Source organism: Anabrus simplex, chromosome 4, assembly GCF_040414725.1.
Source record: "Anabrus simplex isolate iqAnaSimp1 chromosome 4, ASM4041472v1, whole genome shotgun sequence".
NCBI classification, from domain to species: Eukaryota; Metazoa; Arthropoda; class Insecta; order Orthoptera; family Tettigoniidae; genus Anabrus; species Anabrus simplex.
Genome location: NC_090268.1, coordinates 188,828,961 through 188,846,036, shown reverse-complemented (window position 1 = coordinate 188,846,036; position 17,076 = coordinate 188,828,961). Strand labels below are relative to the sequence as shown.

At 42.9% G+C, this 17,076-nt stretch overlaps 1 protein-coding gene across 1 annotated transcript in view; it reads left to right on the top strand.

Moving 5' to 3' along the window:
- Positions 1-17,076, top strand: part of LOC136872222 (venom dipeptidyl peptidase 4) — a 226,349-nt gene that overhangs the window by 75,814 nt on the left and 133,459 nt on the right. Inside the window, exon 6 of the mRNA XM_067146050.2 lies at positions 10,546-10,700. Coding sequence (XP_067002151.2) covers positions 10,546-10,700 — 155 coding nt within the window. The remainder of the gene's footprint in view (positions 1-10,545; positions 10,701-17,076) is intronic.

The window sequence follows — 17,076 nt, the reverse complement described above, 5'->3', positions numbered from 1 at the left end:
CTGCTGAGGAGTCCATTCCGTTTTTCTCGGGGACCCCTCGCCGAAAACTCGTTCCTTGGTGGAACGATGAAATAGCAGCAGCCATCAAAGAACGCCGTCGCGCTCATAAGCGTTACCGTAGACAGCCTACTGTGGCCAACTTGGTAGCATTTAAGAAACTCCGCGCTAAGGCGCGAGTTCTTATTCGACAAAGTAAGAAGGCTTCATGGGAGAGATATGTGTCGTCCATGACGTCACATACTCCATCATCTCAAGTGTGGACGAAACTTCGACGAATTTCGGGTATTCAAGGATCATCTGCTGTACCGGGAATTTCCATTGCAGGCAGTGTCGCCACTGATCCCCTCGCGATTGCTAACCATCTTGCTAGTCATTTCGCGGATGTCTCCGGCTCCGGGAATTACAATCCTGATTTCCTCGCTGTGAAGCGAGAGGCAGAACGTCATCACCTTAGTTTTGCCTCTCAAGCTTCAGAGGACTACAACGTGCCCTTTACGGAGTGGGAACTCCGCAGCGCCCTAGCGCTTTGCAAGGACACGTCTCCTGGACCGGACAACATCCACAACCAGATGTTGAAGCACCTTAGTGATGATAGTCTACTCTATCTCCTTCGTGTGTTCAACCGTATCTGGATGGAGGGTGATTTTCCGTCTCAGTGGCGAGAGGGCATAGTCATTCCTGTCCTCAAGCCTGACAAAGATCCTAAGTATGCAGGAAGTTACAGGCCGATTTGTCTTACAAATTGCCTGTGTAAGCTATTTGAGAGGATGGTAAATCGCAGACTCGTGTGGTGTCTGGAGAAACAAGGACTCTTGTCCGAGTACCAATGTGGATTTCGAGCCGCTCGATCCACCACAGACCACTTGGTACGCCTGGAGAGCTCTATCCAGGATGCGTTTCTCCGCAAACAGCACCTGGTAGCTGTCTTCTTTGACTTGGAGAAGGCCTACGACACCACCTGGCGATATGGCATCCTTTCAGTCCTGCATCAATGGAGATTCCGAGGTAACTTGCCGGTATTTATTGCGAATTTTTTGTCCCTCCGTCTATTCCGTGTCCGAGTAGGGAGGACATATTCGCAATACCACGTTCAAGAAAATGGAGTCCCACAGGGATCGGTTCTTAGTGTCACTCTGTTCGCGATTGCCATAAACGGTATTGTCGCTGCTGCTGGTCCAGCCGTAATACCGTCCCTATATGTGGATGATTTTGCTCTGCACTATAGCTCGTGCAGTATGGCAGTCGCAGAGCGACAGTTACAGCAAGCTATTAGGAGGGTGGAGAAGTGGACCTTAGAACATGGCTTTCGGTTTTCTGCCGTAAAGACCTCCGTTGTCCACTTTTGTCGTCAACGTACACTTCACCCTCATCCTGAGCTTTATCTAGGTAATGTCGTTCTTCCAGTTGTTGACACCTACCGATTTCTTGGGCTCCTTTTTGACAGTAAATTATCGTGGGAGCCACACGTGCGGGAGCTAAAAGTGCAATGCACCAAGAGGCTTAACCTCTTGAAGTTTCTTAGCAGCACTAATTGGGGAGCTGACCGCGTGGTGCTCCTGCGATTCTATCGGGCACACATTTTATCTCGGTTAGACTACGGCAGTGCAGCATATGGCTCCGCAAGACCAAGCGTTCTTGTTAAGCTGAACAGTATCCACCACAGCGGGGTTAGGTTGGCGACGGGAGCTTTTCGTACTAGCCCCATCGCTAGCCTGCTCGCTGAGTCTGGTGTGCCGCCTTTACACCTGAGGCGCCAGCAAATGCTTTTTTCGTATGCTGCAAATTTGCGACAGATGCCACTTCATCCGAGCTATCCCTGCGTATTCAGCAATGGCAACCGTTTGTTGTACGTTGCTCATCCTCGTGCGACGCGGCCGGTTGGGATACGCTTGGATAGCAGTTATGAATTGTTTGACGTACCTTCGATTCCTTGCCTTGTCAGACAACCAAGTGGGGTACCTCCGTGGGTTGTACGACGACCTGAAATCATCCTGGATTTGCACACTGGCCCGAAAGGAGACACGGACCCTTCGATTTATCGGAGGATCTATCTGTCCGTTCTTGGCCGCTATCCAGGTTCAGTCGTCGTTTACACGGATGGTTCAAGGACAGATACGAAGGTGGGCTGTGCGTTCGTTGTCGACAATGATCGGTTTCTTTTTGCTCTCCCGGACACCTGTAGTGTGTACACGGCAGAGCTCTATGCTATCTGTGAGGCTCTGCGGTACGCACTCGACAATGAGCGCCGACACTTTCTCGTATGTACTGACTCCTTGAGTTCGCTTCAGGCTATTGATACCTGTTTCCCTCGACACCCTCTGGTGCAGCGGATCCAGGACCTGCTGGCCGGGTGTTCGGATGCCGGCACCAGAATTACGTTTGTGTGGCTCCCCAGCCACATGGTCATAGAGGGAAACGAGTTAGCAGATGAGGCTGCCAAGGAGGCAGTTACACTGCCCCCGTTGCCTTTCAAGGTTCCAGCAAGTGATATTCGCTCTCAGCTGAGACATCTGGTTATGTCTCATTGGGAGATGGAGTGGCAGGCCATCCCACTTCCCAATAAGCTGAGAGCGATAAAAGGAACAACGAAGGTATGGAGGACTTCCCTTCGGGCTTCGCGGAGGGAAGCCGTGGTATTATGTCGTCTTCGGATGGGCCACGGTATCTTGACGCACTCCCATCTACTGAAAGGAGAACCCCCTCCGGTGTGTACCTGCGGCGACCATCTTACCGTGGTACACATCCTTACGGAGTGCGTGGACCTGGTCGATCTGCGCCGTAGTCTTAACCTTCCGAGTACTATCTCCCTTATCTTGCGCGATGACGAGCAGTCAGCAGACCTCGTCATCCGCTTTATGAGGGATAGCGGTCTGTTTTATCGTGTGTAATGATGTCCTTTGTGCTTGTATCTTTGTGTCAATTACGCTCTTATCCTATTGACTTCATTTTAGTTTGTGTTGCGTATTTTAATGTGTTCTTTTAACGTCTAATGTAAAGTATGTATATATATCTGTACTAGCAGGCAATGCCTTATTCCATTATCTCCTGTAATTTTTCTTCTTTTGTTCCACAATAAGGCATTGCGAATTAGATCCACTGATTGTTTTAATTTCATACTCATTTTTCATCGCATTCCTTTTTTTTAAACTCTAATCAGTGGCTACGTTTTAAATTTTAACTATCATATGTCATTTCGTCCATCTCGTTCCATTAGGGGCCGATGACCTTCGATGTTAGGCCCCTTTAAACAACAAGCATCATCATCATCTTCTTTCCTATGCTGCTAATTAGCGACAGATGCCACTTCATCCAAGCTATCCTTGCGTTTTCAACAATGGCAACCATTTGCTTTACGCTTGGATAGCTGTTACAGATTGTTTGAGGTACCTTCTGTTGTCAGACAACCAAGTGGGTTACCTCCGTGGGTAGTACGACGACCTCAAATAATCCTGTATCTGCACACTGGCCCGAAGGAAAACACGGACTCTTCGATTTATCGGAGGCTCTTCCTGTGCGTTGTTGGCCGCTATCCAGGTTCAGTCGTCGTCTACACTGATGGTTCAAGGACAGATACGAAGGTGGGCTGTGCGTTCGTTGTCGACAATGATACGTTTCTTTTTGCTCTCTCGGAAACCTGTAGTGTGTACACAGCAGAGCTCTATGTCGTCTGTGCAGCTCTGCGGTACGCACTGTACAATGATCGCCGACACTTTCTTGTGTGTACTGACTCCTTGAGTTCGCTTCAGTCTATTGATATCTGTTTCCCTCGGCACCCTCTGGTGCAGCGGATCCAGGACCTGCTGGCCGGATGTTCGGATGCCGGCACCAGAATCACGTTTCTGTAGCTTCCAAGCCACATGGGCATAGAGGGAAACGAGTTAGCAGATCAGGCTGCCAAGGAGGCAGTTAGACTGCCCCCGTTCCTTTCAAGGTTCCAGCAAGTGATATTCGCTCTCAGGTGAGACATCTGGTTATGTCCCATTGGGAGATGGAGTGGCAGGCCATTCCACTTCCCAATAAGCTGAGAGCGATAAAGGGAACAACGAAGGTATGGAAGACTTCCCTTCGGGCTTCGCGAAGGGAGGCCGTGGTATTATGTCGTCTTTGGATCGGCCACGGTATCTTGGCTCACTCGCATCTTTTGAAAGGAGAACCCCCTCCGGTGTGTACCTGCGGCGACGATCTTACCGTGGTACATATCCTTACGGAGTGTGTGAACCTGCTCGATCTGCGCCGTAGTCTTAACCTTCCGAATACAATTTCCCTTATCTTGCGTGATGACGAGCAGTCAGCAGACCTCGTCATCCGCTTTATGAAGGATTTTGGTCTGTTTTATCGTGTCTAATGATTTCCTTTGTCCTAGTGTACTTGTGTCAATTGCTCTTTTATCCCTGTTACGGGGTTACCCGTTTAGTGGAAAGAGGTCAAAGGAGGTGCTGGGGTGAATGGTTCTAACTACAATATCAAAGTTAATTTAAAACTTTAACAAAGGTTGTATTTCTTTAGAATTTCAAAAAACAACAAATAACAATATAACAGTTACAATTAGCCAACATTAAACAAGTCTAGAAACGACAAAATTGGTAGTATAAACGGATTGTGGGCTTCAAGCCCTCACGTTTCCTGAGCTCCTAGCTCAAATTTACAATAGAGTACAAATTTTATGTAAGGGCAGAACTCCCCTAATACATGGAGCACTAGCTCCGTCAATTACAATATCAAGCCTCCCAGAGGCATTCAGAAATCTTACTTTGAAAAAGAGCTAACAGGCTTTCAGTTTCTTCTAGCCTATTCAAGGCAATATCAGAAAATTACAATCACTCGCCATCAAGGCACAACTTACAAATTAGTAACAGGGGTTTCTTGTACCCAACCTATTGGGCCTTTGCGGAAAACAACAGGTTAAGTAAATGGCCCGAAACACAAATTGAATGGAGTCATGTACTTGCACTCCTAGATATGAACTCTTAAAACCAAAGGGCACTAGGCCGATGAATCAGGGCTATTCCCAAACTACTGAGGACCGGGCGAGTTGGCCGTGCGCGTAGAGGCACGCGGCTGTGAGCTTGCATCCGGGAGATAGTAGGTTCGAATCCCACTATCGGCAGCCCTGAAGATGGTTTTCCGTGGTTTCCCATTTTCACACCAGGCAAATGCTGGGGCTGTACCTTAATTAAGGCCACGGCCGCTTCCTTCCCACTCCTAGCCCTTTCCTGTCCCATCGTTGCCGTAAGACCTATCTGTGTCGGTGCGACGTAAAATAACTAGCAAAAAAAAAAACTACTGAGGTTGCACGCATCCAAATTATTTTAACTAATTGCAGAAACAAAAGCGTGGCACCTCAAACCAAGATGAAGCGGAGCTCGAGATTGTCTATCTATCCCCGATTTACAGTTAAAGATTTTATGAATTAATTACATAAGCCGGCAGAAAGTTACATTTTTAGAAAAGAAGGTTACATAGTTAATGATTCGGACCTTTCCTTCGGGTTAAACTGCGGAGCTAGCAAGAAATAAAGATGTTATGTGGTCATTACCTTGTTGATGTACTGATGATCGATGAAAGAGGCCGCCCGCCTCCTGCTTTGACACCCACACTCAGTAAGATGACGATCAATTGGTCAAGAGATGTGAAAATCTGCAGTTTATAAACCCTCAGGGAAGGTTCGAGGTCATTCATGAATAATCAAGACGCACCCACAGAATTTTATTGGTAGATTTCAAAAGTAACGCTCAGGATCGAAGAAGAAGACTGTGATTGGTAGAAAATTAATTACAGAAATTAGGGAATGTCTGTATTCAAAACCGGCGGAAAGAAAATATAAATATTGCCAACCCAAAAATAAATTAGCATCAATTAGTAAAAAAACGTATGAATACAAAACTTCTTTAAATCAAAAGTTCTCTCACTTCGCACCAAGGTGCGTGATCATAGTTTTTAGTAGTGACATCTGTGGAAGAATGTCCAAACTTCTTGATGAGTGGCAAACAAAGCAAGTAGAAATACAGTCAGTTCAGGAAACCTCACAACAACAAAATTATATCATATTTTAGTGGTGACATCTTCTGAGTAAATTTATAAGTTGGTCTAGTTTCAACTTCACGGTCTCTCCAGTAGAAGAGTTCTTTTAGGCGGAATATTTAAATGCGCGGCGTTGGGGTGTACCACCCGGTACAATCCCATTGACTTAATTTTAGTTTGTGTTGCGTATTTTAATGTGTTATTTACCGGCTGGTACACCTCTACGCCGCACATTTGAATTTTCCGCCTTAAAGTACTCCTCTACAGGAGAAACTCTGAATTTTTAAAACTGGATCAACTCATTAGTGTCTCAGAAGATGTCACTACAGTAAATTATGTGATTACGAAGTTGTTAATACTGTGTAGAGTTCCACTTGTTTTGTTTTCCATTGATCAAGAAATGTGGACATTCTCTTATAGATGTCTGTACTAAAAAACTATGATCATGCACCCTGGTGCGAAGTGAAGGAACTTTTCGTGAAGATATTTTGTACTCATAAATTTTCCTATAACTAAATTTCGTTCTTTCATTTGTGGGTTGGCAATACTAATCTTTTCTTTCCGCCAGTTTTAAAGTTAGGCAATCAATTATTTCTGTAATTAACTTTTGACCAATCGTGTCTTTCTTCATTTTTAATGTGTAACGTTTAGCCAGCCAATAAAAGCCTTTGGGCGTGGCTGTTTTATTCATGAAAAGTCTCGAGTTTTCCTCGAGGGTATAAAAACTGCTGATTTTCTTGTCTCTTGGCTACATCATCAACAGTTAACTTAGTGTCTGGACGTGTAGCAGGAGGCGGGAAGCGCCTCTTTCTTCAGGCACCAGTTTTAAATAAGGTAATGGCCGCTTAACACCTTCATTTCTTGCTAGCTCAGCAGTTTTACCCGCGGTCAAGGTCCGAAAACTTTACCATGTAACCTATCTCTTAAACGTGTAGAATTCTGTAAAATCTTCATATATCTTTAACTGTAAATCGTGGATAGAGAGTGCTTTACCCTCTCGAGCTCCCCTTCATTTTGTACTCTTCCTTAATGTGTCAAATTTATTCTGTATACGAGTCACCTCCATTGTTTGGGAATAGCCCCTGTTTCTTCGGCCTGGTGTCTCGTATGTTTTAAGAAGTTTCATATAGGAGTGCAAATTCTCGCCGCCATTCATTTTGCATTTTGGGCAATTAACTTAACCTATTATTTTTCTACTAAGGCCCAGTAGGTTGGGTACAAGATACCCTGTTTCTTTGTAAGTGTGCCTTAAGGGCAGTTAATGGTAAAGTCTGTTGTGGCCTTTGATAGGCTCAGGACATTGAGAGCGGGTCAGCTCTTTTATTTGTGGTAAAAGTGCCTCAGAGAGGCTTGATATTCAAAGGTTCGAGCAAGTGCTCCATGTTATTAGGGGTTTTCTGCCCTGTGGTAAATATGTGGTTGTGAGCTGAGAGCTCAGAAATTGTAAAAATTAGGGCTTGAGGCCCAGATTGTTAAATTGTCTCTAAATCTTGGCTTTCCTGGTCTTGTGCCTGATTTGACTTATTTGTTGAAATTTTATGTGAAAGTTGTTAAGTTTTAATATTCTCGAAAATATAACCTTTAATGCAATTTTAATTTATATCTCAGCTTTGTGGATAGACCCATTCCAGCCCGCATCGTCTTTCACCTCTGCATTCCACGGGTAACCCCGTAACATGTTATTTTAACGTCTAATGTAAATTATGTATATACAGTATATCTGCACTTCCTTTCTTTCCCTGTATTTTCTCTTATTTTATTACAAAATAAGGCATTGCGAATTAAATCCACTGGTTGTTTTAATCTCATAGTCATTTTCTCATCATCATTTTTTTAACTCTTGTCAGTGGATATATTTTAAAATTTTAAATATCATATATCATGTCGTGCATCTCGTTCCATTAGGGGCAAACCAACTTGCTTATTGAGCGAATGAGAAAAATCGAAGCTACTGACGTAACAATAGCAGATTACACATTTAAATAGGCATAGTTCAGTCACATAAATTAACGGCAATTCAAACAATGGGCGATAATGGTAGATAAATTCCCCATTCATAAATACATATGTCCAATAAATGAGGGTAACTCTAACCAGAAGGTACACCTCAAAGGCTCGCATTCAAAATAAGCGCCTTAATGAACTCCTTTATCGATCAAAAAGTGAAACTAATAACACAAGAAGTTGGAACTTGAATCAGAAGATGTCACCACTGAAATATTAAGTAATTGTGTTGTTGTGAAGTTTCCTAAACTGATTGAATTTCTCCTGGTTTTGTTTGCTATACACCAAGAAGTTTGGACTTTTTTCCACAGATGTCACTACCAAAAATCTCTGATCATGCACTCTGATGCAAGGTGGAAGAACTTATAACTTAAAGAAGTTTCGTATTCCTAGGTTGGGGAGACAGGCTATCACAGGCTTCTTGTTCAATTTTGCGTGCCACATGCCCTGCGTAGCAGGGGGAGAGGTGATACTCCCACGTGGAGCGTCCCAGGTGGCGGATAGGGGGGTCCTAACCGGCTTGCCGGCGGACTTGAGGGAAATAAAATACCTCTCGCGGACCAAACACACTACCCCCTGCGGGTGGGGGGCGCACATGTATAATACATCCGCGGTATCCCCTGCCTGTCGTAAGAGGCGACTCAAAGGGGCGACCAAGGGCTGATTGAATTAGAACCATGAAACTAATTTTGAATCATACCATCACGCGGGGAACACCATAGGTTGCCTGTACTTGCGAGTAGTACCACGAAATTAGGTACGAAATAGGTTTGTGATTAGTAGCAGTAAAAGCCTGGCCTGGTGGATTCCAGTACCCGTGCGTCGTACCCATGTGAGCAACACCGCGGGTCTGGGCGTAGCCTGTGAGTTGTACCACTATATGAGCAGCACCGTGGGTCTGCGTTGCCTGTGATTAATACCCACTATGTGAGGAACACCACGGGAATACCGGCGCCCGTATTTAGTACACCTAGGTGGGGAACCTTCTCGGTTTGCGTTGGCTATGAGTTGCGCCATTGTGTGAGACACACCATAGGCCTGCGTTACGTGTACGTGTTGCAATACTTGTGAGTAGTACCATCTTTTGTGGAACGCCGTGAGTCTTCGCTACTTCTGATTAGTACCCCAACATGACACATACCATGGTTCTATTTTACTCGCGACATGTACCATTCTGTGGGGCCTTAGACGTGGATTTTGCACCCCATTTAGACTCCAGGCATCATTGTGCTTTATAAGTGGTTCCTTGGTCGGTAATAATATTATTTTCGATCTGTTTTGAGTCTGATCCACTGTTTTTTGTTTGTTTGTTTGTTGTTTTTGTTTTTTGTTTTTTTGTTGGGTTCATGTCCATTCATTCATTTTTCATGACATATTTTATTTTTATTTTGGTCAGTGGATGCCTTTGAAATTTTTGTTATTTCATTTCGTACCATTAGGGGCCGATGACCTTCGATGTTAGGCCCCTTAAAACAACAAGCATCATCATCAACATGATCGGCCGAGAGCCCTGTAGGTCTTAATTTTTCATTATGTGGGAGTGCAGTGTACGCCTCCACTCAGTTTGTGTTCGGGCCGTTTATTTATCCTTTTCTTTTTCGCAAAGGCCCTGTAGGTAATAATATTTCAATTTGTAAATAGTGCCTTGAGAGGCCGGAGATTGTCAGATTTTCATGTAATGTTACCTTGAGTAGGCTAGAGAAACTGAGAGCCTGTTAGTTCTTTTCCAAAATTTTATAAGGGTAACGATACCCTCTGGAAGGCTAGAGATGGTATTTTGGGAGCAAGTGCTCTTGAATTAGGGAATATCTGCCTTGGGGTAAACGATTCCTTGTTTGAATTAAAGTTGTAAGCTGGATCCGGTACCTCTGGGATTGTCAAACTAGGGGCTTGACGCCCAGAATTTGTAAAATTCACTAATCTTGGATTTTCTTAGTCTTGTTTATTGTACCTGTTACGTTGTTATTTGTTGATTTTTGAAATTCTAAAACAATATAAGGTTTGTTAAAGTTTTAAATTAAGTTTCATATTGTAGACAGACACATTCACCCCGGCAACTTCTTTAACCTCTTTCTGCTCCACGGGTAATCCCGTAACACATGTCACAATTTTAACGTCTAACGTAAATGATATAGATATATATGTATATGTCTCTGTACTTTCAGGCAGTGCCTTATTCGTTTGTTTCCTGTATTATCTCTTATTTTATTAGGAAGTAAGGCATTGCGAATTAGATACACTGCTTGTTAATACTATCATACTTATTTTTCTTCATCACCACTTTTTAAACTCTAGTCAGTGGATACATTTTAAAATTTTAACTATCATATATCATGTCGTCCATCTCGTTCCATTAGGGTCCGATGACCGTAGATGTTAGGCCCCTTTAAACAATAATAATAATAATAATAATAATAATAATAATAATAATAATAATATTGAACTTTTAAATTAAGAAGTCATCAGAATCATCAACATCACGTCCAGAAATAAGTTATTAAATGTGTTTTCTGTTCACAGAAGAGGTGATGAAGGATGGTTGTGCCCTTTGGTTCTCTCCTAACGGCAAGTCCTTGGTCTACGCTACATTCAATGACACAGAGGTGCAAAAAGTGTACATACCGCGCTATGGGGATACCGAAGGTTCATCTGTATCCTCTTTGCGATATCCCAAGGTAAAGTACCTCAATTTTATGAAGTTGCCAACAGTTGTTTTCGTAGTTTTAATTATTATTATTATTATTATTATTATTATTATTATTATTATTATTATTATTATTATTATTATTATTATTATTATTATTATTATTAAAGCGTCTTTATTGTGGCGAAGTTAGGGCTCCCGGCCCTTTCTTACACTTAACCACTTCATGTATATACAGTGTATATTTTACATAAAATTTAAACATATGAAATCTTTACAACCTAAAGTATAACTAAAGCAACTAAAGTATCACTAACTAAACTAAGGTGAGTAAAGTATAACTAAATTATATACAGGAACACATTGCAATAAACAACCATATTCACTCTCATTCATGCATCCCATTCACACTCAAGAAAGACTGGAAGTGCTTAAAAGATGACGCTGGCAAAGGATTTTAAATTTTGTCTTAGATTTAGCTTCCCTGATGTCATTGGGGAGTTCATTCCACCAGCTCGTGGCGGAGATTGTGAACGATCTGTTGTAAGTTGCGGTTCGATGCACAGGAATTTCTAGCGTACAACCTGACCGGGTATTGAACAGGTGCAGGGAACTAAGGTAGCGAAATCTGGTGGATAGGTAAGGAGGAGTGTTTTCAGAAAGCACTTGATACACCAAAGTAGTTGCGTGGAGTCTACGTCTGTCATTCAGTCCTAACCAAGATAATTGTGTATAGAATGGGGATACATGGGCGTATGGTTGTATGTCGAATGCATACCTGATGCATGCATTTTGGGCACGTTGCAGTCTCATGCTTTGCTCGTTATTGATATCAATAAAAACTGTATCACAGTATTCGAGAATTGGAAACAAGAGTGATTGAATAAGCTTTATTTTCAAGGACCGAGGAAATATATTTTTAAACCGCTTCAGAGGATGCAGGCTTTGATATACCTTTTGGCACACTTTCATCACATGTTGCGACCAGTTCAATGTTTCGCTTATAGCCACACCAAGATTCATAACTGTTTCACAAAATGGAATAATGGTATTGTTTAGTGCTACAGGAGGAATTTCGTATTGTTTTAAGACGTGTAAGTTTTTTGAAGTACCAATGATTATTGCTTGCGTTTTAAGAGGATTAATTTTGAGATTGTTACTCAATGCAAAATTACTTATGAGACTTAAATCAGCATTAACTTTTTGTACAGCACTCTGAATTTTATCAGTTCTTGAGTGGTAGTAGATATGCAGATCATCAGCATAAAGATGATACTTGCAATGTGTAATCGATTTGGCAACATCGTGTAAGTAAATTGCAAACAGCAATGGTCCAAGTACAGACCCTTGGGGGACACCGAGGGGTTTGTTAAGCCACTCAGATCTGCTATTATTTACTTTGACACACTGACGGCGATTTTTGAGGTACGAACTGAAAAAGTTTATTGCCGTCTTGCTGAAATTTAATGAATCCAATTTTGAAAGTAGCAGTTGGGGAACAACAGTATCAAAAGCACTAGAAAAATCAAGTAGAACCAGTACAGTCACTTGTCGAGTGTCCATTGCCTGTCGGATATCATCAGTTACTTTCAGTAGGGCAGTCGTTGTGCTGTGTCCTTTCTTGAAACCAGATTGGTAAGGGTCAAGCAGTGAGAAGTTAGTCAAGTAAGTGAGGACTTGTTCGTGTACCAAGCGTTCTAGTACTTTGGAAAGGGGTGGGAGAATGGATATAGGGCGATAATCTGATGGTAAACAGTTCTTAGGAATAGGAATGACGATACCGTGCTTCCACACAGATAGGAATACTCCCTGTACAAGGCAATGATTAAATATATGCGTCAGAATAGGTAATATGGCACCAATAATATTTTTTATGAAAGATAATGGTATGTCGTCATTACCCGGAGCATCAGACTTGAGGGAGTAAATTACACGCTTCACATCGTTCGCCTCAACTTTTTTGAAAGTGAATTTTACTTGATTTACTCGGGAATGAGCATTTATGGCGTTAATATCATCATCAGTTAGGTCATCAACTGGTTGATGATGATGATGATGATGATTTTTTAATCATGTTCAAGGTCGTTTAATATTGTCCCCATATGCTTCAGTACTACGCGAGAAGTCTGAAACGACACTTGTAACAATGGGTGTTAGTAGAGAAAGCTGCGATAGGTTTGGTAATATGAGAACCTTAGCTGTGCCAATTATCTTTGCACATTTCTGACCCTTTCTTATCAGACCCCGCCCCCGGAATATAACGAATATTTCTAATTTCTTTAGTTATCCGATTTTAATGTATTTGGCATACTGCATGTGTGTGTTATTATACCCCATACTAGGAAGTTTTATACCCCTTTCTTCAATAGCTTCTGAAAAATTGAAAAAAATATTAAGTAAAGCAACATTTCATAATTTCCTTCGTAAATAACTAAGAAAGCGCTATCACAAAATTATTTTTATCATGTGTGTCGTGCACACGTTAATGTAAGCCTTCATTTGAACAGTCTTCTATTACTTACGTGATGCAGTGTACTTTGTAATACAAAAATCATACTTTATCTGAGCAATCCATGCGTACCCCCCGTGGGTGGGTGACTTAGACGGTATCACCTGACTGTCGTAACAGGCAACCCCACGAACCTACTACGCTGGCGTAGCAGGGGGAGAGGGGATACTCCCACGTGACGCGTCCCAGGTCGCGGATAGTGGGGTCCTAACCGGTTTGCCGGCGGACTTGAGGAAAAAAAATACCTGACGCGGACCAAACACACTACCCCCTGCGGGTGGGGGACGCACATGTAGAATACACCCGCGGTATCCCCTGCCTGTCGTAGGAGGCGACTAACGGGGGCCCAAGGGGCTCTCAACTTCGGAGTGTGGATAGGCGATCATGGGGCCCTTAGCTGTGTCTTGGCATTGCTTCCACTTACTTGTGCCAGGCTCCTCACTTTCATCTATCCTATCCGACCTCCCTTGGTCAACTCTTGTTCTCTTCCGACCCCGACGGTATTAGAGCATTCGAGGCCTAGGGAGTCTTTCATTTTCACGCCCTTCGTGGCCCTTGCCTTTCTTCGTCCGTTACTTCATTTTTCGAAGTGACGGATCCCTTCTTTCTTCTTTTATCTCTCTCTTTACCCCCTGTGGGTGGGGGACGCAGACGAATAATACACCCACGGTATCCCCTGGCAGTCGTGAGAGGCGACTAAATGGGGCGACCAAGAGATGATTGAATTAGAACCATGAAACTACTTTTGATTAGTACCATCACGTGGGGAACACCATGGGTTGCCTGTACTTGCGAGTAGTACCACTATATTAGGTACGAAATAGGTTTGTGATTAGTAGCAGCAAGAGGGGGATCTCCTGTGGGTTTCCAGTACCCGTGCGTCGTACCCATGTGAGCAACACCGCGGGTCTGGGCGTTGCTTGTGCATTGTACCACTATATGAGCGACACCGTGGGTCTGCGTTGCCTGTGATTAATACCCACTATGTGAGGAACACCACGGGATAGTGCGCATCCCTGTGGTTAGTACACCTAGGTGAGAAACCTCATCGGTTTGCGTTTGCTATGAGTGGCGCCATTGTGTGAGAAACACCATAGGTTTGCGTTACCTATACGAAGTACGATACTTGTGAGTAGTACCATCTTCTGTGGAACACCGTGAGTCTTCGCTACTTTTGATTAGTACCCCAACATGACAAATACCATGGTTCTACTTTACTCGCGACATGTACCATTCTGAGGGGCCTTAGACCTGGTTTTTGGACCCCTTTAGACATCAAGCATCCTCGATTCAGGGCTGTGCTTTATAAGTGGTCCCTTGGTCAGTAATACTATTATTTTTGACCTTTTTTGAGTCGGATCCACTGTGGTTTTTTGTTTCTTGTTTTTTTGGGGGGGGGTTCATGTCTATCAATTCATTATTCATGACATATTTTTAATTTTTGTTCAGTGTAATTTTTGAACTTTATGTTGTCATTTCATTCGTATCATTAGGGGCCGATGACCTCGATGTTAGGCCCCTTTAAACAAGCATCATCATCATCATCATCATCATCATCATCGTAACAGGCAAACAAAAGGGTAACAGCCCCGGCGGGTGGGGGACGCAGATGTAGAATAAACCCCCGGTATCCCCTGCCTGTCATAAGAGGTGACTAAAGGGGCGACCGAGGCGCGGATGTGGATTGTGGTTTGGATGGGAGGGGCTGAACACATTCACAGATAATACCTGCCTGTCGTAGAAGGCGACTATAAGGGTCATGTGGCCATCGATCCCCTCTGTATTTTTGGTTTTTTGAGGGTTAGTTGTAGACCGATTCAATACTCTTGATGTGCGTGCTGCTCGGAGACGGGCCTCTTACGTGTGCGACTACGCTCGAAAGCCCTCTGCTGACCCCGGGAAACCATTCGGGTGGGAGCGCCATATACCCGCGCAGTAGTATCCGCCTGACAACTAAACCGCACACCACCCGCGCGAAACTCCACGATAAACAATGGAAACGATAAAATCGGCGGAATATAATACGCGGGTACAAAACCATGGACCGTGACTGGGAAAGGCCGACAAACTAAGACCCCGAGCTGGAAATCGGGCTCTTATCTAAGTGCTATTAAGAGTCCAAATGCTACTTGAATAAGATGCGAATGAACAAATAACAAGGTTTATTCAATCAAGGTAAATCAAATTAAAAGAAGGTGAATTAAATTAAAACAAGAATAGTGATTGAAGCAAATACTTACGTAGCACACTCGCCAGCGTTTGGGTAGTACCCTGCCAATTCACAAACTAACATTCAAACATGTTTCCACATCGTAATTTGAAAATATTCAACGCAATCGCACTGAGGGGTAAAACCTTTATTCTTTTAAATGTTCAGAGACAATTTCTAGTAATTGGAAAACAGAGTTACGAAGGTCACACTTTCCTGGGGATATGTTATTCCTCGTAAACATGTAATTCCATCCATCTGCATACATCATATCTTTTTTCAACAATCTATCCCTCTTCGTTATCCGCCCCCGCATCAAGGAATAAGCAAAGGTAATACATGTTCCGAGAGCTCCAGGAAGATAAAAAATGTAAACGAGCTCGCTAATCAAAGACTAAACTAAATAAATGACTGAGGTCACAACAGTGCGAAAAACGACGGGAATAAATAAATTAAACGTGTTGGCAATAAAAGAAATAATATATGAGAAGCCAACACCGGTACAAAACTGCATGACTAGAATCGGCATAAAAGGTAAAAATGCGAAAGAAAAATCGAAATGTATAATCGATATGACACATGTACTCCAACACACCCACACCACCATATATTCCGGCACTGATATGCAAACACAACACTGGGTACACAGATCCAACAGTAAGATAACATCACAAATATCGTGACCTCAAGGTCATCCAGAGGTCACTCAGATGGGCACAGGAACGTGCGTAAATAGCGTGCACGAGGAATACGGCAACAAGACCGTGTAATCCAACGCACCAAAGTATTCCCACCACGACCGCGATTCGTACAAGCAAGAGTGTTCTCGTGAAGACACGAAAGGCCATCACAATCTGATGGTTCCTGGCAAGCGACAAAGCTGACACAATTATACTGCATAAGCTGGATCATCTCGTAATCAAAAAGCATATCAATCAAGTACGAAGATCACATGCAGACATTCCGTTCATACAACGGAGTAAACATTGCATATCGAAAATAAAAAAACAGCCAAATTTGAATATGACTTACTAATACAGGAGCTTTCAAGGAGTCGACTATTACCTGGAGCTATCAAGGACTCAAACAGAAAAATGCAAGGTAGTTGCAGATACACTTAAAGCGTTTAAAAACATTCTGATAAATCAGAAACGCTACTCCAGTGTGCAGGGAAGCCATTTATCGTACTGTCCCCAAAAATAACAGCAACCAGCACAGTCAAGGAGATAAAAGATTCCCAGGTGGCAGCAAATTTGACCTTCGGCGACCAACTCCGAGATGTACCCCATCTCTCGTACACACATGGTACTGTTTAACTCATACGAGGTGAAGGGGCAAGATGCCATTACAGTAATGCAATGAAACTATAACTTTGTTTGGAATAAATTGTACTAACATGTCGACATGATAATAGCCAATGCAAACAAAGTGGTTCATCATCTCACTGCCCCCTTTTAAAATGCGTCCTTTCTTGACGATCAGTCAAGTCGACGTATTTTAAAGGAGGTTTAAAACTTAAATCTAAAGCGCGCGATATTAGAGGCCATCGGCCCCTAATGGTACGAAATGAAATGACAACAAAAAGTTCAAAAAATACACTGACCAAAAAAAGTCATGAAAAAACAACAAACAAACAAACAAACAAACAAACAAAAAAACAGTGGATCCGACTCAAAAAAGCTCATACAT